Raw genomic sequence first — 23,434 nt, forward strand, 5'->3', positions numbered from 1 at the left:
GGCCAGGCCAGGAAGCGGTGGAATCAGATCTTAATCTGAATCAGAGGAATTCTCCCTCTGGCCTGTCCCCTCCCATGGCCCTGACAGCTTCAACTGCCCCACTTTTCTGACTTGAGGCTCCAGCTCAGTATACAGACATGTCACTGCCCTCCTCACAAGCCTTCTGTGACTCCCCACTGCCTTGAGGACAAACCCTGCCTGAAGACACTTTATGAATGGACAGAACCCCCAGCCTCCTGGGCTGTCTCCTGCCCTTCACGCACATCCTCCTTGAGGGCTCAGGGGCCTTCAGGAGAATGCCTGTGCTCCTGGTCCCTGTACCTGCCCCTCCTCTGTCTCACTGATGAACTCCTCATCAACCTTCAGGATCCATCTCCAGGGCCACTGCCTCTGGGAAGCCTTCCATGACTGCATCCCATGTAGACTCTCTCCCTTAAGTCCCCACAGAGCTGGAATACTAGGCACCAAGCCAGCCCGTCCTCCTCTTCCCAGAGTCATGCCAGACTGGCTGCCACAGGGAAAATAAAGATTGCTTTGAGCCATCCACTGATCTGGAGGTCTTGAATGCTGTCCCCTGGGAGCAGGGGTCAGTGGACATACACTAGCCTGCCCCAGGAGGTTGCATGCACCCCGGCCCTGCTGCCTGGTCAGTGTAACCCTCTGTTTCTTCTTGTCCAACTCGATGACCATCCTTCAGTTCCCATACAGGATGGGGCTGAGAGCAGCCTTGCCCAGCTTGGGAAGAGTCGTGCACCCGGACAGGTGAGTGCCAGGAGAGGGAGAAATTGCCACCGGAGCCCGGCCTCCCCACCCAGGCTTCCCCAGTGCCTCCTGTCCTCTTCACAGAGGCTCCGCCTCTGCCTGAGCACCCTGGAGCCTTGCTCTGACAGCTGCTTACCAGGTCACCTGGCAAGCCTCAGTTTCGCCACCTGCCCAGTGGATCTAAGACACTGGCCTTGCCTGCCCCATAGGGCTGCCATGAGGATCACAAGGAATGTGACAACACAGGACAGCGGATGATGATGGAGGGATCTGGGCCCCCCAGCTAACCCCCACCCACCTGCTCGTCATGTAGCCTCCGTCATAGACCACTTGGGGCCTCCCCTCTCTTCCCTTGGGCTACTCGGGAGAGCAGACTTGAGCTCTATCTGACCACCTCATGGGTCACAAGCAGGCCCCTCCCCGGATGACCCCCTTTTACCTGTCACCTCCTCCCAAGCCAGTCCCTGCAAAGAACAGCATCTTTGCCCTTGAGGAACCTGGGGATGTTGGTGTCCCTTGTGACTGGGGCAGACATGGCTACCTAAAGGCCAGGGGCACTCACAATCTTACCTCTCGTGGGAGCACCTGTGACTACAGAGGCAGGGGTGGCAGACGGAGCAGGAGAGCAGCGCACAGGCTTTGCCCCCTTCTCACTCCCTAGCACCCCCACGACCCTCCCAGTCCCCCTGCCAGGTCCCCACGATGCCTCCCCGCCGCAGTCACCACCCCTGCAGGAAAGGGGCTGTGAACCTTCGTCCACCTTCTCCAGCTCCTGCCCGCTCTCCCTGCCTCCCAGCGGCCCTGGGCCACCTCTCTCTGCAGACACCACATCAGACAGGATTGCCCAGAATAAACACGGGGGCGGACCATTTCCCGCCAAGAAGCGTCTGGGAGCCGAGGGGAGTGGAGCAAACCCGCCAGCGGCCCGCAGCAGGCCCCACGCAGAGCTGGGGGGAACAATGCCTGCCACTCAGGGCAGCTTTAAAAAGAACATTTTAAAAAATTCTCCCTCCCCCTCACTTTTTATTTAATTAATTAATTTTTCCAGGCTCCAGACAGCAGAAGGTAACCTCACCCCAAGGGCGGTGATGGGAGGCTCAGTCAGAAGATTCCTAAATGGTTGCAAATCAGTGAGAACCTACCGTGTGTCTCGCTTCCTAGTCAACCCGCCAGCCCCTCTGTGACCAGGGTCCGTGTGCCCACTTCCAGATGGAGCCGCCGGCTGGGGGAGGCCAAGGGACTTGCCCGAGGGCCCCAGCTGGCCAGTCACAGAACCAGAGAAGGAGCCCGGTGGGGAGTAGGGGCAGGTGGCAGGGGAGGTGTGTGGGGTAGAAGCCAGGTCTCTGGGTAGGGGGCGAGGCTGTGTCCCAGAGAACCCGACAACAGGCCTCTGACAAAGTGCCCTGATCCTCAGCGCATGCCGATCTCTATGGTGTAAATACTCTCACCACAGCCAAGTTTAAGCTACCAACTGTTTAAAAACAAGCTTCCGACATTCCTAAGTGTTAGAAAATTGGCTCTCGCAAGCTGCTTCTCCCAAGCCCCAGCGGGAACGGGGCCCAGGCTCCACTGCGGCAGCAGCGCCGTGACAAGCCCTCTCGGTGCCACCGGCTCAGAAAAGAGAGCCAGCGCCCCAACATCACTGGTCCCCCGCGGAGCCCCCCTCTAGGACCACTGGCCCAGCCAGGCTCCTGCCCCTCCTGGCAGGCCGAGGCCAGGAAAGGCCAGAAGTCTGAGCCGGAGGCGAAGGGGCTCTGGGCCGCCTGTCTACCCAGCTTCACCCTGCAGAGAGCCGTCCCGGCCCAGTCCTCCCCCCCAGAGACCTTTTTAATTAAGCCGGAACTGGCTGGCAAGCCGGCAGCTCCAAACAGAGTGTCGCTGCAGCCCCAGGGGCCGCATTTCAGTAAATTGAATGGAGCCAAGGCTTGTCGAGCTAATGAAGAGGGAAATGAGAGCGTGGCCCACCACGGGGCATGGAGGGCGGGTGGAGGGCTGACACGGAAAGAGGGCGGCACAGAAGCCAAGGGGGACTTCGTTCTAAGCCAGTGGGGGTGTCATTCTTGCCACAGTAAGATGTGGGTGCAGATATGACCCCTCACTGGCTGTGGGACCTCAGGTCAGTGACATCCCCACCCTAGGCCTCAGGGTCACTAGCTAACAAATGGGGTGTCCTCACAGGCCTGGCGCACAGGTCAAGGGAGGGTACCCACCCAGGGGCTGGGGGGAACCAGAAAATGGTGTTGGTTTTTTGTTTTTTGTTTTCAAATAGGGCCAGGACTGGACTTGTTATGAAGGCTGTCACCCCAGGGTGTGACCTATGTCCTGGAGATATGTGCTAAGCCTTCCATCCTATGTCCCTACAAGTGCCTCTTAACTCTTAATGTCCCCTCCCTGAGCTCCTGCCACCTCTTCCATGTGTTTTACCCCCTTAGGACTCTGTCTCCAAATTCCTCTCACCCCCAAAGCCCCAGAAGTATCCCCGAGGGCCCAAGGGGCCTGGGACACACCATTCAACTCGGCCAACACTCACTCTGCCCTCTCTGCACCCAGCGCTGAAGACAGAAGAAACCACGGGGCTGGCAGAGGAGGGAGACAGGGGACAGTCTTTGCAGGGCAACATCGGGGCCACGCTCAGTGGGGTGGTGTGGATGGTGGACTAAGTGGTGGGGCATCGGGGATAGGAGGATGCCCCACTGGCTGAAGACACTGCCCACAAAAGAGCCGTGGCTGTCAGAGGAAAGGTCTGGATTTTGTGCCAAGGGCAATAGGGAGCTATGGCAGTTTGGGGCAGGGGAGAGCCCGGCCTTGGGAAAGATCATTCCACCTGTATGGCAGAGAATGGACAGGAGGGCTCACGGGGAAACTGACGACCAGAAGTCAGGTTTGGCAGGGACTGACAGGAAGGGCCGTGGGTGCCTGGTGTCCAGGCTGAGCTGCTCAGGAGAAACGAGCTGGATCTGAGCCCCGCAGTCCTGGGACTCGCGTGGCTCCCCTTGCTCACTCGCTCACCCACTGTGCAGACCCCCAGAGCTTCTCCCTCCCTCTGGGCTGGGCCCCGGGGCTCGTCGCTGAGGCCACAGGGATGACCTGGACCTAGTCCCTGTTGGGTGGGAGACAGACACACAGGGGGCGTTCCACACCCCGGGCTGCATGGGTCCCGCTTGGGCACAGGCACCTGGCCCTCCCTCCCCACCCGCGCCCAGCCCTGCACCCGGCGCCCACGCCCACTGGCCTGCTCGTGGTGCTCGATGCCCATGCTGACGGTGTTGACCAGGATGGCCATCATGATGCCCCGGTTGAAGTACTTGCTGTCCACGATACCTCGGAGCTTGGCTCGAGTCTCCCGCCACACTTCCCCGCACAGCCGGGTGGCCCCGGCCGCCCGCTCCTCCTCGTCCTCCTTCCCCAGCCCTGAGGAGGCCCCATCCTCGCTGCTCCGGGCTCCGTCCCCATCCGCCTCCTCCGAGCCACCACAAGAGCCACCAGAGCCCGAGCCCTCCTGGCCCGAGTCGGTGCTGCCCAGGCCCGAGGGCCGGCGGCTCGCCTCGTGCTGGCAGCGGGGGCAGCTGGCAGGGTCGGAGGCCACCATGGCGGAGATGGGCTGCACCAGCGCGTGGGCCGTCGGTTCCAGCGGACTGTGTTGAGGGCACAGCTCTGCAAGGCAAGCACAAGGCAGGGGTGTTGTTGCCTCGGGTCACGCAGGTCGGAGGGTCTCAGAGGCACAGTCCCTGCCCACACCAGGCCCCAGCCTGACCCTGGGACACAGCCCCATGTGTGTGCCTCAGGCTCCCGGGCCCCAGGCTGTGCCTGGGACTCATGGGGCCCAGCAGGAAACCAAGGGGCCTGTGGCTCCTGGGGGATCAGCTTCAGCTCTCTGGGATCTGTCTGCCCCTGTGTAAAGCCAGGACTCGGAGTGCCTCCTTGCAGGGCTATGGGGAGGGTTCAACAGTGCTGCATGTGGTGTATCTGGAACCGCGCCTGGGGCACACGTGCCTGTTACCCAGCCTTGTTCCATCATTCTCTGGCCCGAGGCCCAGCCCTCCCACCGTCCTGCTTGCTGACATCGGAGCTGGGGAAATGGCTGAGGAACAGCTTCTAGAAGAGTCAAGCCGGTATGGAAGATGGACGCCCCTCAGGGGGAGCCCAGATGGCCTGTCCATTGTCCGTTGTCCCACCCTTATGTGGGGCTTATGTCCCGGGGAGGGAAGGAGGCCGGAGCCCAGGGCAGGGGCAGAACCTCGCTCTAGAAACTGCCTGACACTTCCCTCCTCACAAGCTGAGCGTCGGGCTGGCTCCTGGGGGAGAAGGCACAGCAGGGAGTGGGGCATAGAAGCTTCCATTCCCTTTGCCACCCCAAGGAGAGTTTCAGAAGCCTGGGCCAGTCATGGGCCAGAGTTCTGTGACCCGTGAACCCTTTCAAACAGGTGTGAGGGAGGTTCTTTCCGGGTTTGGTTTCTTCATGTTTGCCTATATTTTCCTAGAATAAACGTGTTTTGCTTATGTAAGCCACAAATAAATAAATAAATAACATTAAAGGGAAAGAAAAACATGTAATGCGTACCCTTCCTTTCCAGATTTTGCCTCCAAATATCTCCCAACGGCCTGGGCGAGGCCCTCGGACACATTCATCCCCTGGAGCCTGAGGGGGACAGCCAGAATCCCAGGGGTCGGTCCCATCTCAGCCAAGCCCTGCTCGGCCCCACTTGTACGTGGGGCTGGGCCCCTGAAACTTGCTTTCCAGGGAAGGGGGAAAGGATGGGGGAAGGCATGGAAGCCCCAGGACCAGGGGCACGTTCTCCTTCCAGATGGCCCCCTGAACTTCCGTCCACACAGGTTCCCGGGGGGAGCGGGACAGCAGCAGGAAGCCCTCCCCACATCTCCCGGCCTCGCCAGACCCCAGCTCCCCCGTCCACATGCTGGGCCAGCCCACGGGCCACCTGGAGCCTCCTCCAAGACCATGCCTGGACGGCTGGCACCCAGAGATGGGTGGGCGGCAGCTCTGAGCACCAGCTCTCCGGCTTGCCTCCCAAGAATCTCAGATTCCCAGGACGTCAGAGCCGTGGGAGCAGGGCCTGGGGGTGGCTGACTCCCACTGCTCCTTGAGCCTCCCCCACCCCAATTTACAGAGCAGGAGCTTGAGACCTACTGAGGGGCCCAGGCTCTCCAAGGTCACACACTGTGCACCTGCTCTGCGGTCCAGTCCCTGCAGACTTCCGTAATACCAGCGGCTGGTGGGGGGGGGGAGGGGGTGTTAGACTGGGGGGGGGGGGCATCTGCCAGGGTGCATTTGCCTTCTGTGGGAACAGGAGCGTTCATTTTTCATTACCCCCTGGAGGCGGGCTCAGCAAACCCAACTCAGATGTCCCTGATGCTGTTTTTGTCCCTGACACATCGTGTGACCTTAAGTGACCCCCTTCATCTATCTGGACCTTAGTTTTCCCATCCAAAAATGGGATCATGTCACTCGCTGGGCCCCCTTCTTAGTACTATTTTCTAGAACAGATGAGAAAATAAATGGAGAGCCCTTTCTGAACCTAACAGCCAGGAAACAGGAGATCACAAAATGGCATAGGTGTCCCTTACAAACCATGCCTTTGCAGAGGGGGCACACCCCCTTTATTCCAGGTGGCCGGTCGTCACTGCTCTGGTGTGCTAGCAAGCACATGGGGGCAGCAGGAACCCGTGCGGGGGGTGAGGCGGGCTGAGCGGACGGGAGTTTCAGGGTTTTACTGGACAGGACGGACAAGTGTTCATTTCTCTCAAGTGTGAAGCCCAGGGTGGAGTCTGAGTGCACAAGACCACACACTGGGACCCCAAGGGGAACCCCTCCAGGGGGCAGGGTGCTGCACCCACCACCCTAGCCCAAGGCCAGCCCCGGCCAGGCCCCAGCAGGAGGTCAGGAAAAGGAAAGCGGGGAAGGAACAAGGGGCACGGACTGGAGCTCCGCCTGGCCTCCCCCTGCCAGACAGCTCTGCTGGCACTGAGGAGCTGGGAGGCTGTGGGGTGCCCCGGAGGCCGCAGGGGTGGGAGGGGGCCCTGGGGCATCCCCTGAGGCCGCGAGGGCGGGCCACTTACTATAGTGCCTGGGCTCCTTGGCGTGGGGCCCGGGCTTGATGCTGGTGGGCGCGCCTGGGGCCGAGGCCTGGCGCCGGCTCTGCAGGGTCTGGTAGAGGCCCAGGGCCCGGCGCCTGGCCTTGCGCAGGATGTGGCAGACGTACTGAAAGATCTCCTCGTAGCAGTCACCGGGCTCCGCGTAGCTGGCCACCGTGCTGGAGGACAGGTAGCGCTGCCGCTGCTCCAGCATCAGGCGGTGCTCCCGCTGCTTGGTCTCCGAGAACTGGGTCGCTATGACAACGAGGCACAGGTTGATCATGAAGAAGGAGCCCACCTGTGACCAACGGGAGGAGAGGACAGGGACAGGAACAGAGGGGACAGATTGGTGGAGGGGGGTAGGCAGAGATGGGGGAGAGGAAAATGAAGAGAAAGAGAAAGAGAAACGGAGGCAGGGGCAGGGGCAGGGGGCAGAGATGGAGCCGGAGTGACAGTGGCAGGGGAGAAGCAGAGAGACCCAGAGGCAGTAAGGAAGACAGGAAGGGGAGAAGGGACAGATCGGAGGCACCAGACGGGGACGGGACAGAGCCAGGAGGCAGACAGCCAGAGATGGCCAGGAGGACAGAGAGGCGACAGGAGAAACACCGAGAGAGAGTGACACAGGCTCAGAGAGTACAGGGGCAGAGGGCACAGCAGACACAGCAATGGGGCACGGGGAGGCAGGGAGAGAGAGGGGCAGAGGGTGGAGAGCCCAGAGAGACGGAGAGGCACGGGCACAGATAGGGACAGGAAAAGATTGCTGAGGCCTTGCTCCGACAGGAGGCCAGGGCCCCAGGACAGCGGTGGCCCGGGCAGCTCCCTAGGCCCCACTGGGACCTGCTTCCAAACCTGCTCCCACAGGCCCTCAGGCCCAGGGCCACAGCTGCCCTCCCACCTGGGACACCAGCACAGAGGCCGGGGAGGGCGGCCTAGCCCCGATCAGGCCATCCAGGCCCTGAGTCCCATTCCAGCTCTTCCCTCTCTCTGGCTTGACTTTGGCCTCGGCTGGGCACCCAGACAAAAGAGAAGGTTCCTTCAGAAAGCATTTACTTGTGTGGCTTTACTGCTGTTTGGGTGGAGGAGGCAGGGAGAGGCTGCCCAGTTAGTCCTAGGAATCTTGCCACCTCCTGACTCAGGGCCCAGTTCCAGCAGCCACCACAGGGAGCAGAGCCCTTCCTGCCCTGGTTTCCAGAGGGCAGGCTGCTACCCTGGTCTTAGCTAAGCCTTTGAAGGGGATCTGCAGGCCCATCAGCAAGGGGAGTGGCTTTGCCTCCTCCTCCAGGCTGCCTTCCTGTAGACAGCAGACCCAGCTACTGATTCACCCTTCCCTCCTGTCCCCCAGGCCAAAATAGGGACCTGGGCTTCTGGGGTTATGGGGGGGGGGGCCTTCCTGGCTGGAAGATTCTGGAAAAATTCCCCAGTAAGAAGATGCCCTTCATTGGCTTTCTTGGTCATGTCTTCCAGGAGCATCTCCTAGGGCCCTGCCCTGCACCAGGCCCATGGGAGGGGTCACCGGGAAGAAGAAGGCACAGCCCCTTCCCTCTGGGAGCTCACACCTGTCAGGCTTCTACCCAGCCTACCTCCACAGCTGCTGCCCTGTGGCCGCGGGGCCCCCCTACCCCATCCCTTCTGGACCTCTGTTTCCCCATCTGTAAAGCTGAAAGCTCAGGAGAGACAAGCTTAAGACTTTTCCAGTCTTAAGGGGAACCCTGAGGACCTCTCGCCTTGCTGGGGCTCCGGGTCCTCACCTGAGGAACAGAGTGGCCAGGTGGGCCAGCAGGGCCAGGGTTGTCAGGGCAAAATGACAGCAAGGTCACTCAGACTCTGCTCTCTGGGCCCTTCCCAGCGCCTGGAAAAACTCAGCACCGTCCGCCCCCTGCCAGTGCCCCCTCTCTTAAGACAGGGCCACCTGGGACCCAGTAACAGCAGCAGGCACACTGACAGGGAGTTTCCTGTATGCCAGCCCAGAAGCCTGGGTGCTATCACTGTCCCCTACTTTACTGAGGGTCGGGGGAGCTGAGGGGCCTGCCTTGGGTCACGCTGGGAGTCACCGACCCCACATTCCCACCCCTGACTCCATCCGGAGGGACAGACCACATTCTCCAGCCCCTCCCTGAAATTCAAGGCTCCCCTAAGCAACCCCAGTGTTTGAGGTCCCTCCCTCAGGACTCTGCCCATTTCAAGGTCTCTGTGCGCAGCCCCCTGCCCAGAAGTCTCTCCCCATAGCTGCCAGCCCTGAGCCTTTAAGGCTCAATTCTGGGATCACCTCCTCCGGGAAGCTTCCCACTCCCCCATCCCTCCTCCAAGCTAGATTCGAAAGATCCTCTGGGCTCCCTCAGCCTCTCAGGCTTCCTTCTGTCACGGCTCCTAACATGCTGCCCAGTCGCTGTCAGCTACAGCCCATCCCCCCCACCACCGACCCCGGCCCCCAGACCAAGCTCCTGGAGAGCAGAGCCGGGCCCCCCTCAGGGCTCAGTTCCCAGTGCTCAGGCTCAGGCCCCCGAGCAGCACAGGCTTCCCTGGCTGTGCTGGCGAAGTGGGCAGACCAGTGGGTGAACCACAATGCTGATCAAAGCCCGGACCCCTCTCCTTTTATCCAGCTGTCTCCTTAGGTGTCTACGGCCCAGGCCTCCCCAGGAAGGCATCAGAGCAAAGCTGACAGCAGGGATGTCTCAGGTCACTTGACAGCTTGTCCTGAACCCCTAGGTCAAGGTCCCCCCAGCTCAGAATGGGGTGCTGTCCCAGAGAGCCAAGCGTGCTCTCTCCCACCACCAGGACGCCAGAGAACTCAGCCTCAAAGCAGCAGGGAGCCAGCCGGCGCTGACTCTCCCGGGAGTGAATCACCTTGACATTTGGGGGATTGTACCGGGGCTGCAGTCAGGCATGACAAGGTGGATGAGCTCGCTTTGGGCAGGCTGTGGGGGAAGGCAGGAGGGGCTGTCGGCTGGGGAAGGGCCCTGCTCTGTGAGGCAGAGCCCCGCCTCCATCCCGAAGCGACCCCCACAAAGCAGAGCCACCTGAGAGTTGGGGATCCCTCCGAGAATTCAGGAAGCCCCGTGGAGAAGCAGTCGGGGCGGGGGGGGCTTCCATCTCAGGGCATCTCCTATTCCCACCCCAGGAAGAGAGAAGTAAGCCGGAGCCCTAGAGAAGCTTCCTTCCAGGGGCTGCCCCTGGTTCAGGTGAGGAGAAGAACGCACTCCCCGTGACCACGAGGCAGAGAAACATGAGCAGAAGCGACTAGATAGACTTAAATGCCCAGAAATGAGAAACGAAAGCAATAGAAAATGATGAATGCTTCCCGCCGCCACCTTGACGACTCCCTTCCATCACCCGCGGCTCGGAGGCATTTAAAAATCGCCCCTCCTGGGGAGCCCTGCTGGCTCAGGCAGTGGAGCCCGAGACTCCTGATCTCCGGGTTATGAGTCTGAGCCCCACGCTGGGTGTAGAGATCACTCAACAATGACATCTTAAAGAATTGTCCCTCCTGCTCCCTCCCACTCAGGTCCCCTGGCTCTGCGGGGTTCCCTGGGGACCCCCCTAGCCCCATCCTTCGTCCAGGGGTCCTTGAGCTGGCCCAGAAAGCCCCAGCTTCCCTGACACTTACTATGATAAGCAGGATAAAATAGATGAAGTTGTAGAAGGAATGAGCGTCCATGACATAGTACATGATCTCCACCCAGCCTTCCAGAGTGATCACCTGCAGCCAGAACAGAGTGGGGCGGGAGTGAGCCCGAGACAGGGCAGGCAGGACCCCTGGGGAAGGCACGCAGCAAATGCATCGTCCCAGGCAGAGGCCCTACCGTGCACCCGACGGCTTTATACACATTCTCCCTCAGACTCCTCACAAGGCTCAGCAGGCCAGCCATTCTCACCCCTGGCACACACGTGAGGAAACAGAAGCTCAGAGAGGTTAGGTATTTGCCCACTGTCACACAGCCCAGTAGGCGGGAGAAGCCAAACTTAAACCTGGTGCCTCTTGCTCCAGAACGCCCCCTCCAGTCTCCCACATGAAGGCAGGAGGGCTGGAAGCAGGGGGCCCTGGGCTCTGGCCGCAGCTCACCAGCTGGGCCATTCTCTGAACCTCAGCTGCTGCTTCTTCTTCTAGGACTCGGGCTAGCAGGCCACCTGGTAGGCAGGGCTAGGGTGCGGTTCTGCTGAACCCGGAAGCGTAGCTGTGATGAGGCTGGTGTGACGTTGTCCCCGTTCTCCTTCCCAGAGAGCGAGGCAGAGCAGCCTTGGGCACAACAAATGCTGAGCCCTCCCCAGTGCCGCCCTCTTGTCCGCCTCTGGAGCAGGAGCCCCTCGGCAGCCCACTCACCCTCTTGGAGCCAAGGGTCTCCAAACGCAGCCGCTGGGCTGTGATCACATCACATCACAGCTTGCAGCTCTGAATCCCGGGATCTCACTGCTCCCCAGACCAAAGCCACAAAGCAGCCACCTCAGTAGGGCCTTCCCATCTTCTCGGGGCCTCTCAGCCACTGCCCTCTCTCTGCTCTAGCCCTGTTCTTCCCTCTGACAGCAGCACGCAGGTGACCTTGACCGAGCCCTCGCTCTACGCTGGGCTGATGGCTCTGCTCACATCGTCTGGTTTCTCCTTCCCAGATGCTCACGGTAAAAGAGCTGTTATTACCCCAACATTAGGTGGGGGGGGTGTGGAATTTGAGGCTCAGAGACGTCAAGAAGTACACCCAAGGCCCCACAGCCCTAGTTCCCTCAACATACCCCATCCCTATCCTCGGCAACGCACGGGGGCCATGTAAGGCCATCAAGCCTTTGCACACAGTAACGTTAAACTGCTTCTTGCAGGGGCACCTGGGTGGCTCAGTTGTTAAGCATCTGCCCTTGGCTCAGGTCATGATCCCAGGGTTCTGGGATCCAGTCCCACATCAGCCTCCTTGCTCAGTGGGGAGCCTGCTTCTCCCTCTGCCTGCCGGTCCCCCTGCTTGTACTCTCTCCCTCTCCCTCTCTCTCTCCCTGATAAATAAATTCTTAAACAAAGAAAATAAAAAGGCTGCTTTGTGTGCATATATGTGTGTATATGCATGCATTGAGTAAAATGTATTTCTTAGTGACTGATCAAGAGAACCGTCCAAGAGACCTTGCCCAACCCCACAAACAGCTCCTTGGTGCTCTCTGTACAACCCTGGGGCTTCCCTGTACCCCGGCCTTCGCTCCAGTGCTCAACCCCACCAGGAATGTGTCTGCCCCCACATCCTACGTGTGGGCCTTGCCTGGTCAGCCCCTTAAACAAGGCACAGGTCTGGCCTCTCCCCTCTCTGAACAGACCTCCCTGCTGGGATCCATCTGCCCCTGGGCCACCTGGGATTCCACAAAGAGCACAGGCTTTGGGGTCACCCAGACCTGGACTAAAATCCCAAGTCTCCATGAAAGAGCGTGTGACCCTCACATGGCTCGCTTCCTTTCTTTCCAACCTCAGCTGCTCTGTCTGTGATCGGGGCTTGATAATGCCCCCTGTGCCAGCGAGCTGGGCAGATTTCAACAAAACCCCAGCACCAAGCCCCACCTGCCCGAGGAAGCTGTTTGCTCCACCCCTCAGTCCCACTCTGGTCTCCTGGGCCCCCGGCAGGGCCTGAGTGGCCTCACCTGGAAGATGACAATCCAGGCATAGCCGATATTGTCAAAATTGATGGCGCCCTTGTGAGGGTTGGCGCTGCCCGTGCGGCACACGTTGTAGTAGCGGTTCCAGTTGACACAGAGCCCGCTGGCATTGAGGTCCTGGCGCCCTCCCCCGAAGTCGTAGACATCATCCTTGGACAGGCAGCACTCGCGGCCCTGCTCCTTGAGCGGGGGAATCTCGTGGCAGCCCATGATGCCATTGTCCCCCGAAAGGGAGCAGATGAAAGGCATCTCATCATCCTCCTCCGGCTGGTAGTAGGGGGGCAGGGCCACATCCCCTTGTCTGTGCACAGGGGATGGTGGGGAAAAGAGAGAAGAGGAGGGGTCACCGCCAGGAGGAGCAGAAAGGGGAGAGGCAATGCAGTGTGTTGGAACTGTCCCAACAGGTCCTATTGTTACCTTCAGGCCTTTGCCCACATTGTTCCCCCACCTGGGACACCCTTCCTTCCCCAGGGTCAAAAAATCTCCCACTGACCCACTGTGGTCAGTGCCAGGGTACCTCCCCCTGGGAGCCTTCCCTAAGGGCTAGTCCTTGGTCCTCCGTGGCCAGACTGTGCCCTGCATATACCCATATATTGCTCCTGGGCCATAAGCATCCAACTTCTCTGGGGGGCTGCAGCTCTGCTGGGGCAAGGACGGGGTCTCAGCCTCCCCAGTCCGCACACACTGTTTGGTCAGCCCAGGGGACATGTTTAATCCACAGATGCCGACTTTTACTGATCCAAGAGATGAGGAGCTGATCCTCTGCCTGCCCCACCCTTTCCCATCTATGTGACCTTGGACTGTTAACTTCCTCTCTCCCCAGACCTCAGTTTCCTCATCTGTAAGACAGAGACGACAATCACTGCCCTGCCCATCCTGTGCGGCAAAACGATGATCCACTGCAATACAATCAAAATCCCAACTTGTTTTTTCCCGTGGAACCTGGCCCTTCAATTCTAGGATTTATCTGGACGGGAGAGGAGTCTTTTTTAAAAGGAGGAGGAGGAGAGGAGTCCGACCCGACAAGAGAGCAAAATACAACTACAGTTATTACTGGAGCGTGATATTGCAGCAGGAACAGAAAGATTCATGGAACACCACAGAGCACAGGGACAAACGCATACATAAAACAGAACTTAATCTATTATAGAAACACCTTTTCAGATCCATGGGGGATGGAAGAACTAAGCAATAAATGGTGTTGAGATAATTGTTGTCTGTTTGGAAGATAATAAAGCTAGATCCCTACCTCACTCCATATACAAAAACAGACTTCTTGAAGACTTGGTATCAAAAGAAAAAAAGAATGTAAACTATCTCATTATTTATCTTGATTGCACATTGAAAATAATCATCTTTTGGGCACGTGAGTGGTGCAGTCAGTTAAATGTCTCATTGTTGATTTTGGCTCAGGCCGTGATCTCGGGGTCCTGGGATCGAGCCCCATGTTAGACTCTACTGAGTGTGGAGTCTGCTTGGGATTCTCTGTCCTTCCTTTGCATCTCCTGCTCTCTCTGTTTAAAATAAGTAAATCAAGGGGTGCCTGGGTGGCTCAGTGGGTTAAAGCCTCTGCCTTCAGCTCAGGTCATGATCCAGGGTCCTGGGATCAAGCCCCACATCAGGCTCTCTGTTCAGCAGGGAGCCTGCTTCCTCCTCTCTCTCTGCCTGCCTCTCCACCTGCCTGTGATCTCTCTCTTTCTGTCAAATAAATAAATAAAATAAAATCTTTAAAATAAGTAAATCAATCTTAAAATAATAATAATAATAATCTTTTGGATATATTAGGTTAAGTAAAATATATTACAGAATTTAAAATAATAAACTTCTAGTGGATTAAAAATCATAAATGCAACAAACATAACCACAGAAGTATTACAAGAGAACAGGGAACATTTTTGTTAACTCAAGATATATGAGGCCTTCTGGATAAAATACACAAAATCCAAATGCTACAAAGGAAAAAGTCAAGAGGTCCTATATACAAATGTAAAATGTCTTTCTTTCTTCTTCTTCCTTTTTTTTTTTTGAGAGAGAGGGAGAGGAGGCAGTAGGGCAGAGAGAGAGAGGGAGAGAGAGAATCTTCAGCAGGCTCCATGCACAACATGGAATCTGACACAGGGCTCAATCTCACAACCCTGAAATCATAACCTGAGCCAAAAGCAAGTGTCAGACATTTAAGCGACTAAGCCACCCAGGCATCCCCAAATGTAAAATTTCTATGAGACAAAGAGGGAGCATACTAAGTAAAAAGGAACAAACTGGGATAAAGCAGAGGTAGGCAAGCTTTTTGTGTAAAGGGCCAGATAGAGAATATTTTTTGCAGACCATATAGTCTCTGTGCCAGTTACTCAACTGCACCATTGTAATGGTGAGTGAGAAATGACTGAGAAACAGTCATAGGAAATAGGTAAACAAGTGGCATGACTGTGTTCCAATAAAACTTTATTTACAAAAACAAACCAGCAATTGCCATTCCCCTGAGATGAATCCTGGCAACATATAATACAAATAAAAGAGGGGCACCGGCTGGCTCAGTTGGAAGAGTAGGTGATTCTTGATTCCAGGATTTTGAGTTCAAGCCCTACCCTGGGTGTAGAAATTACTAAAAATAATAATAATAACAATAGGTAAATAAACTTTAAAAAAAAAAAGATAACTACAGCATGTTAAAATCACCTATAACTCAGTAAGAAAAAGAAAAATAACCACTAGGGGAGAAAAGACATAAAAATGCAAAGAAAAAAATTCACAGAAGAGGGGCGCTTAGGTGGCTCAGTGGGTTAGGCCTCTGCCTTCAGCTCAGGTCGTGATCCCAGGGTCCTGGGATCAAGCCCCGCATCAGGCTTTCTGCTCGGCGGGGAGCCTGCTTCCCCCTCTCTCTCTCTGCCTGCCTCTCTGCCTACTTGTGATCCCTGCCTACTTTGTGATCAAATAAATAAATAAAATCTTTAAAAAAAATTCACAGAAGAAATAAAAATGGCCAATGTACTTGAAAAAAGGGGGGGAACCAATATATCAATATATAGGAAGAGTTGCTCACTTAGCTAGTAATGGGAAAATGCAAACAAAAATAACATCGAGATCACTTTATACCCAACGAAATGGAAGTGTATTGGTGTTAACAGTACTAAGTGTGGAAAAGAGTGAGTACAAACAGACATGAGCACACGCTGAGGGTGGGAATGTGTGCTGATACAAACTTTTTAGAAGGCAATTTGGCAACCTCCATCAACAATTAACATGTACACACCCACCCCACATCAAATGGCCACCTGACAGTCAGAAAGACAGCACTGCGACTCGCAGAGCGGGGATGGACTTCTTAGTCAATGGTGCTGGGACGATCGAGTACTCTACAGAGGGGAAATCTTGACCCCAACCACACAGCTTACTGAAAATTATTTGAGATGGAATACAGACCTAAATGTGAAAGATAAAATGGGAAGCTTCTAAGAAAAGACACCGGAGGATATTTTCATCACCTTGGCTTAAGAAAAGATTAAACTGGACACGAAAAGCAATACTAAAAAAATGATGGGGGGGCACCTGGGTGGCTCAGTGGGTTAAGCCTCTGCCTTCGGCTCAAGTCATGATCTCAGGGTCCTGGGATCGAGAACCGCATCGGGCTCTCTGCTCGGCGGGGGGCCTGCTTCCCCCCACTCTCTGCCTGCCTCTCTATCTACTTGTGATCTCTGTCTTTCAAATAAATAAATAAAATCTTTTAAAAAATTTGGTAATCCAGATCATCACAACTAAGAGCTTCTTTTCAAATCAAATAACACCATTAAGAGAGTGAAAATGGAACAGGCTAGAATAAAATATGTGCAATATATATATAAATACACAAATTATATATACATATATAGATAGATATGTAGTATGTATGTATATACACACATATATATACCAAATATATAATTTCTATATATATCATATATACACATAAAATATCTGCAATTATATGTATGATTATATACATAATATATATATATATCTGCCACCAAAGGAGACATAATCCTGCATACAAAGAACCAGCCACTACAAAGTTATAATAAAAGGACAACCCAATCTAAAAATAGCTAAAGACCATAACAGACACCGTGTAAGAAGATGCACAATTGGCCCATAAGTATATGAAAAGTGCTAATCACTAGACATGCGGACAGTATTAATTAAAACCACAAAAAGATACCACCGCCCTCTCCCTGGAAGAGTTAAAATTAAAAGGACGGACAATACCAAATGTTGCTAAGAATGCCGAGCCCCTGGAACTCTCCGAATTTGCCAGCAGACATTTAATGCGATCAATCCAGAAACGCATGCAACAAAATCTACACAAGCTGAACACACGTGCGCCCTTCACGATTCCATTCCTGGGTATCTACCCCAAAGAAAGGATGGCTCTATCCACCGAAGATATGTCCAAGAATACGCATGAGTCATAAGAGCCAAAAAAAACCCCGAAACAGCCCAAATCAACAGTGGCATGAAAAAGATAAATACTTGTATATTTGCTCAATATCTACCCACAGCAACGAGAAACAAGAAAGCGACTGCCGCCCGCAAGCACGTGGGTGACTCTCAAAGACACATTACCCTACGCCAAAGAGGCAGACACAAAAGGTGGCTTCCTGTTTGATTCCACTGAGAGAAACCTCAAAAACAGGCAACACAAATCTACAGCGATAGAGGTCTGAATAGTGGCTACCTTGGGGTGACGGGGATAGGAACCGGCCAGGGGCAGGAGGGAGCCTCCTTACAGGGAAAACTTCATAAAGCTGTGTACTTAGTAGTTGTGCCCACGACTGAATGCAATTTGTATCTTAACCAATAAAGTATAAAAACAGACATACATTGGGGCACGTGGGTGGCTCAGTGGGTTAAAGCCTCTGCCCTTGGCTCAGGTCATGATCCCAGGGTCTGGGGATCGAGCCCTGCATCGGGCTCTCTGCTCAGCGGGGAGCCTGCTTCCTCCCTCTCTCTCTCTCTGCCTGCCTCTCTGCCTACTTGTGATCTCTATCTGTCAAATAAATAAATAAATAAAATCAAAAAAACAGACATACATTTTCTTAGGAATTATGAGCCTAGCCATTGATCGCTGTGTCCATACGGATCACGTGTGTGCACGATGCACTCTTGTATGCAGGAGCAACACCTTGGAAACCACGCAAGGTCCATCAACAGGGACTGGCTGGATGAACCGTCGCTTCTCCACGGAGTAAGAAATACTGGTGTGAAAACACCCTCAAGCTACCCTGTTTGAAAACCTGCCTGGGATGGGAACGGGCGTGTGTGTGCATGTTAATGCTTAGACAGAAACTGGAAGAAGGGACCAGACGCTTTGCAGAGGACACCAGTCCACATTCTGGCCTCTGCCACTTCCTAGCTGGGCGATACTGTCTTGATTCTGTGCTCAAGACCCCCCAGACCGACCATTTAGGGTCTCCGCAGGGGCTTCTGCGTGCTGGGAGCACGCTCACCGGGGGCAGTCACAGCAGTCTCTGCAGGCAGGGGGACCTGAGTTCGAATTCCAGCTCTGGCTTTGTCAGGCTTGCCCTAGAGCTCAGTACCCCACGCTCAGCCTCGGCCGCCGGGCCTCCAACTAGGGTCAAATTTCAGCGTCACCTCAGTCACACCTGTTACTCTGGGGCACTTCATCACCGTTAGCCAAGTAAATAAACCGGTCTAGAGACACTCGATGACCAAGTTAAATAAACTCACAAGTGTGATTTCACACAGAGATGGTGTCTAGAGGAAATCAAACCAGATAATGCAATAGGGTGTCTGGGAGTGGGGGACAGTGGGGGGTGGTGAGGGAAAGCCTCCAGCAGGGTGTGACACTGGGGCTGCAGTGGGATAATGAGAACGGGGTGGCCACAGAATGACCTAGGGGAAGATCCACGTGGGACAGAGTGGTCTGGACATGTCCTGAACCCCTAGAGCTGAGAGCTCATGCCTGTACATCTCCATCTTTGAAGCCCAGACCAGGAGAAGCAGGTGCCTCCTTCTCCTGCTGCCTCAGGGCCCACCTCTTCTGAGTGACTGACACAAGAGTAGACCCCCCACCCATCCCACAGGGCCCTTCCCACAAGGATGCCCCTTCTCTGGTCTACCAGGTGTCCCACGAGTCCCCCCAGCAATGGGCAAGTGACCCAGGCCCCTCCCCAGTCCTCACCCTGGCTCTGGGTTTTAACTTCATCTCCATGACTGACAGGCTGTGAGGGAGAAAGCTCAGCCCACTCCAAGCAGTGCCCCCATGCCTCCTCCTCGGTCCACAAGAGTCACTCAGTGGACACATCTGTGACCGGCTCCCCCAGGGCAGGAAGTCCATCTTCTGCTGGGTCCTCTGCACTAAGCACGGGCTCGGCAAGAGCAGCCACTTGAGTGCTTTTGTCGAGCGAGAGGCTGAATGAACACACTTCCCTATTTCTGTCTCCCCGGGGCCTGGCACTAGGCAGGAGCACGCTAACACACAGTAAAGTGGTAGTAGGCTCCTGTCCAAACGCATCTGTGTAGGTACGCACACTCCAAGACACGGCTCACCTCTCACCACGGGCATTCCATAGATGTCAGATCTCTCAGACAGCGCAACACAGCTGCTCCAAGAGCCAAAGCTTGACTTCTGTTTGGATGGCTTTGACAATCGCCTCCCTGAGGGGGAGTCTGCCCACCTGCTCATCAGGGCATTGGCCGACTGAGAGATGACCTTTCCTTGATGACTCAGAGTCATGGAGAGGAATGTCTGTCATTGGGCCAAGTTCTGCGTCTGCTTTTGAGGTTTTCTGTCTCCCTCTTCCCTGTTGACATCACGTCTGCTTGGGTCTTGACTGTCCTTTCCCCTCTTCTTTGACCTCCTGGTAGGCAGCTTCCACTCAGCCCCATTCCCAGTTACCGAGTAAGTTCAAACTGTGTGTTAAGTAAGAGTCACTGGGAGCTGAATTAGCATCTAAGGACCTATTTTAGTCTAGGACTTTGTGATGCCCATTTTGAGGCCGCACTGGCCTTCTGTGCCCCTTTTAGTGCCCAGCCATTCACAGGAGACCCACAACCGACACACCTGAGCACATTTCTTGACTTCTCTGCCCCACTGGGAATAAGGACTGGGACCAGGGGCTCAGTGAGGAGACCAACCCCTCAAACATCGGAACCACTGCCGCCCCAGGCAAAGATGGCTGGCGGCCACCAGGGTGGCAGGGGCCAGACTCACATGGTGAAGTTCTCCTCCAGGAAGCAGCGGTTACGCAGCAGGCCCGCCCAGAGCTGTACGCCGATGATGCCAAAGATGAAGAAGACAAAGAAGCAGAGCAGGAGGACATTTCCCAGCATGGGCAGCGTGTCCAGGAGCAGGTTCACCAGGATCCGCATACCTGTGGGTGGAGAGACTGTCAGACTTGGGAGCAGAGGGCCCCAGAGGAGAAAGGGAGAGCAGGCTCAGAGAAACAGTGAGGGGCCCACGGAGGAGAGGTGGGGACACATGGGCAGGGGCTCCTAACTGCTCCCAGCCTGCTCAGTGGCCATTAAACAGACGTTCCCCTTGGTGTCGGCCCTTCCACCCAGAGGCCATGGAAATGGCTCTGGGCCCCACCGCACTTCCACCAGATTCCGGATGAATAAGCAGCTATTAATTATGGAGCACAATTTATATGCCAAACTCTCTTCTGGGCAATGCACAAATATGATCTCCTTCAGCCTTCATGACAAATCTGTGAAGCTGGTGATATTATCCTTATTTTATAGAAGGGGCGACTGGAGGTCCATAGAACTAAAGCTACTTGCCTAAAGTCACATAGCTGGGAAGCAGCAGGGTCTGGATTTAAACCAGGGGTCCTGACACCAAGTCTGGCCTTCCCTCCACAATCCCCCATTATCTGGCAGCTTGAGACCGAGCTGGCTCATCCCACTCTGTGCAGAACCCACCCAGATGAACACAGTAGGTGTCTAATGAATGTGCCCAAATGTCCTTCATCGCTGGGGCAGTTCCAGCCCGAACCACTCCGCTGACTCACCCCACCACATGGTAGAACCAGGCAGAGCTCTCAGACAACCTACAGAAGAGCCATACCAGCAGCAGTGGACTCAGATCTGGCCGGAGAGCAGAAGAGGACTTTCCTTCCCGAGGAATAGCTACAAAGCACCAGCCAACCCAGAGGAAAGAGGAATGGAGACAGAAGCCCCTCTGTGTGAGTGCTGGAGGCAGGGTGGGAATCAGGGTGAATGAGGGGGGTTTTAGGCAAGTATGGGAAGGGGAGCAGAATGTGTTGGTTACATCCTGGAGGGGCCTGATATCTGGAACCCCGGCAGGTAGGAAAAGAAAGCCTGTGGAAAGCATGCAACCTCTGATTTAGAGAGATCCAGGTTCAAATCCTGCCCTATTTCCTATGTGAACTTGGGCCAGTCCCTTCCCCTCTTGGAAGATGAGGCCTTTCAGCAAAGGGGCCCAAGAAGACAGCAGCCACCCTGCAGAAGTTCCCCAGCTCCAGGGCCACACCCCTATCACAGCAAACCCTGGAGCTCCCACCTCACAGCTTGCAGCCCCACCCCCCACACACTTACCAACCGGCACATCTACATCCCTGTCCTTCCCTTCTGTCCCTCCTACCCTGGGCTGATCCACACCACTGTCCACACCCTCCATGCCCTCCTCCCTTCCACAGGCTCAGTCCCACCCCCCAGCCCCTGCCTGTGAAACTGACCTGCTCTCCCAAGTCTGGGTGATGTCATCCATCATTACGACCTCATTACCCATCTGTATGCCACCCACTCCCCCTTGACTCTACGGAGGAAGATCCAGCCACCCCAGTAACTGGAGAATCCACAGGAGTACAAACCCCAGGCAGATGGGTCATCTCTGACTTCGGTTTGACCCAGACTCCTTTCCCAGCCCTGTGAACCCAGCCCCATGGGGCATTGGGGTGGCTCAATCCATTAAGCACCTATCTTTGGCTCAGGTCATGATCTCCGGGTCCTGGGATCGAGTCCCACATCAGGCTCCCTGCTCAGTGGGCAGTCTGCTTCTCCCTCTCCCTCTTCTCCCCCCTGTTTGGTGCACACATTCTATCTTGCTCTCTCAAATAAATACATAAATCTTAAAAAAACAAACAAACAAAACAAAAAACAGCCCCACTCCCCCTCTCCAGTCCCTGTGGTTTGGCTGGGCTGCCATGGAGATCACATGACCTGGGCCTGACCAATCAGGGGCAGATTGGCACATTCTGTTCCCCTAGCCCCAGGGGTTGGTCTAAGATGGGCATGTGACCCCGTCCAGGACTAATGAGTGTCAGCCCTGAGACTTGTGCTGGAACTACCCGGGGAGGGAAATGCTCGCTTTCTGCAGAGCTTGGAAGCTGGGAAGAGTTACACCTGGAACTACTGGGACCACTGCTGGGACCGTCTTGCCTTAGCAGGGCAGTGCCTGCCTGTGATTGAAGCCAGCCAAGGGAAAACAGAGCCCAGGACAGAATGGGGGCAATTCCTGACAACAGCCTGAAAGGGCCGCAGGAGGTCCATGAACCTTATGAACATGTGCGAGTATGACAACATGAATTTTTCTTAGGGGAAGGTCCACACAAATGTCTGTGGTCCCAACATGGGTCAGAAGCTGGTAGATCATTCTTGAGTGCATACCTTCCAAGATCCTGTGAGGTCTGACTCTACCTACCTCTCTAGCTTTCTCTCTCTCTCTCTCTCTACCCTTCACCTTTGCCTATTTCTCTCTCAATACCAAATTTCCTAAATATACTATAGGATTTCACACCTCCATGCTTTTACTCATGCTATTCTTCCTGGAACAACCTTCCATGTCTCTTATGCCTGGCAAATCCCTATTCAGCCACCACCACCCAGTTGAAGCTCTACTTTCTGTGTGTAAAGCTTTCCCCTATTCTTTCTCACTCCTTCCCAGGTGGAGTTCATCCCTTTCTCTTCTGCTCTGAGCAATCTCAGCACCTCTGACCTAGCCTAAGCTGCCTTGGACAGTTGTATAGGTTGCATACTGCACAACCTTGAAGGTCCCATTCACTAGGCAATCTTCTAGCCCTACTGTATAATTAGGTTTGCCCTCCTGCCTCTTCCATGGGCTGTTAGCTCCTGGGAGCAGGGCCTGTGCCTGTGTCAGCATTCTCAGAACCCAGCGGGCCCTAGCCCAGAACAAAGACTTGGCTAACATTTGCTGAATGATGTGACAGGTCATGAGGAAAGAATGGAAGATTGGAGAGGGGAGGATGAAAAGCTGGTGACAAGGAGAGCAGAGGCCCTATCCAGATTTTTGCTTATTCTAGGGGTGATGCTAAGGTGGTTGTTAAACGAGGGTAATTTGGGATTTGCATCACGAGCTCTGTGTGGTGTGATTTCCAATCAATAATTAATGCCTACCCCATCCTCCCTCCCCACAAAACTAGGTCAGCCTCTTCCGGGGAAAGGCAGGGGGATCCCTAGTAGGCTTCGACCTCTAGCTGAGAGCAGGACAGGGCGAGTGAGGACTACCCCCACCCCCAAGGGGGTAGCCAAGGGTGTGCAAGGGAGGGAAGCAAGGAAACAGGTCAAGCACCCATGCCATCCATCCAAATCCACACAAATGTGACCTTAGGCGGTTGCAGGCCTTTCTGGGGCCCCATCATTCATTCGCCTATCCAACACTTCCAGATGCTGTTGTCTGCCCAGCACAGTACTGGGCACGGAGGAAGCCAAACGCGAACATTCCACATCTCAGCCCTTCAGAGCTTACAGTCCAGTGGGGGTTGGGGAGGACACGGTGCTGGGAAACACAACCAAGCCTGGGGAGTGGTGGCAGCTCTGGGACCTTCCTGGAGGGACTGACTTGAGCCAGGCAAAGCCATGGCAAAGGCACAAAGGTATGTGACCATTCGGAGAGGCCATGCTTGGGGGCGGCTGCAAAGCAGAGTCCAAGGAGTGTGAGGCTTTATGCTAGGTGACGGATCTGGGAGGCCCACGGGCAGATTCTGAG

At 55.3% G+C, this 23,434-nt stretch overlaps 1 protein-coding gene across 3 annotated transcripts in view; it reads right to left on the reverse strand.

Moving 5' to 3' along the window:
• Positions 1-23,434, reverse strand: part of CACNA1I (calcium voltage-gated channel subunit alpha1 I) — a 113,482-nt gene that overhangs the window by 30,851 nt on the left and 59,197 nt on the right. For all 3 annotated transcript variants that reach the window (XM_032882958.1, XM_032882957.1, XM_032882956.1), the window contains 5 exons: positions 19,679-19,838; positions 12,457-12,772; positions 10,457-10,549; positions 6,838-7,150; positions 3,995-4,416 (listed from right to left, as the gene is read on the reverse strand). In XM_032882958.1, coding sequence (XP_032738849.1) covers positions 3,995-4,416; positions 6,838-7,150; positions 10,457-10,549; positions 12,457-12,772; positions 19,679-19,838 — 1,304 coding nt within the window. The remainder of the gene's footprint in view (positions 1-3,994; positions 4,417-6,837; positions 7,151-10,456; positions 10,550-12,456; positions 12,773-19,678; positions 19,839-23,434) is intronic.

Source organism: Lontra canadensis, unplaced genomic scaffold, assembly GCF_010015895.1.
Source record: "Lontra canadensis isolate GAN:19392208 unplaced genomic scaffold, GSC_riverotter_1.0 scaffold84, whole genome shotgun sequence".
Taxonomy (NCBI): Eukaryota; Metazoa; Chordata; class Mammalia; order Carnivora; family Mustelidae; genus Lontra; species Lontra canadensis.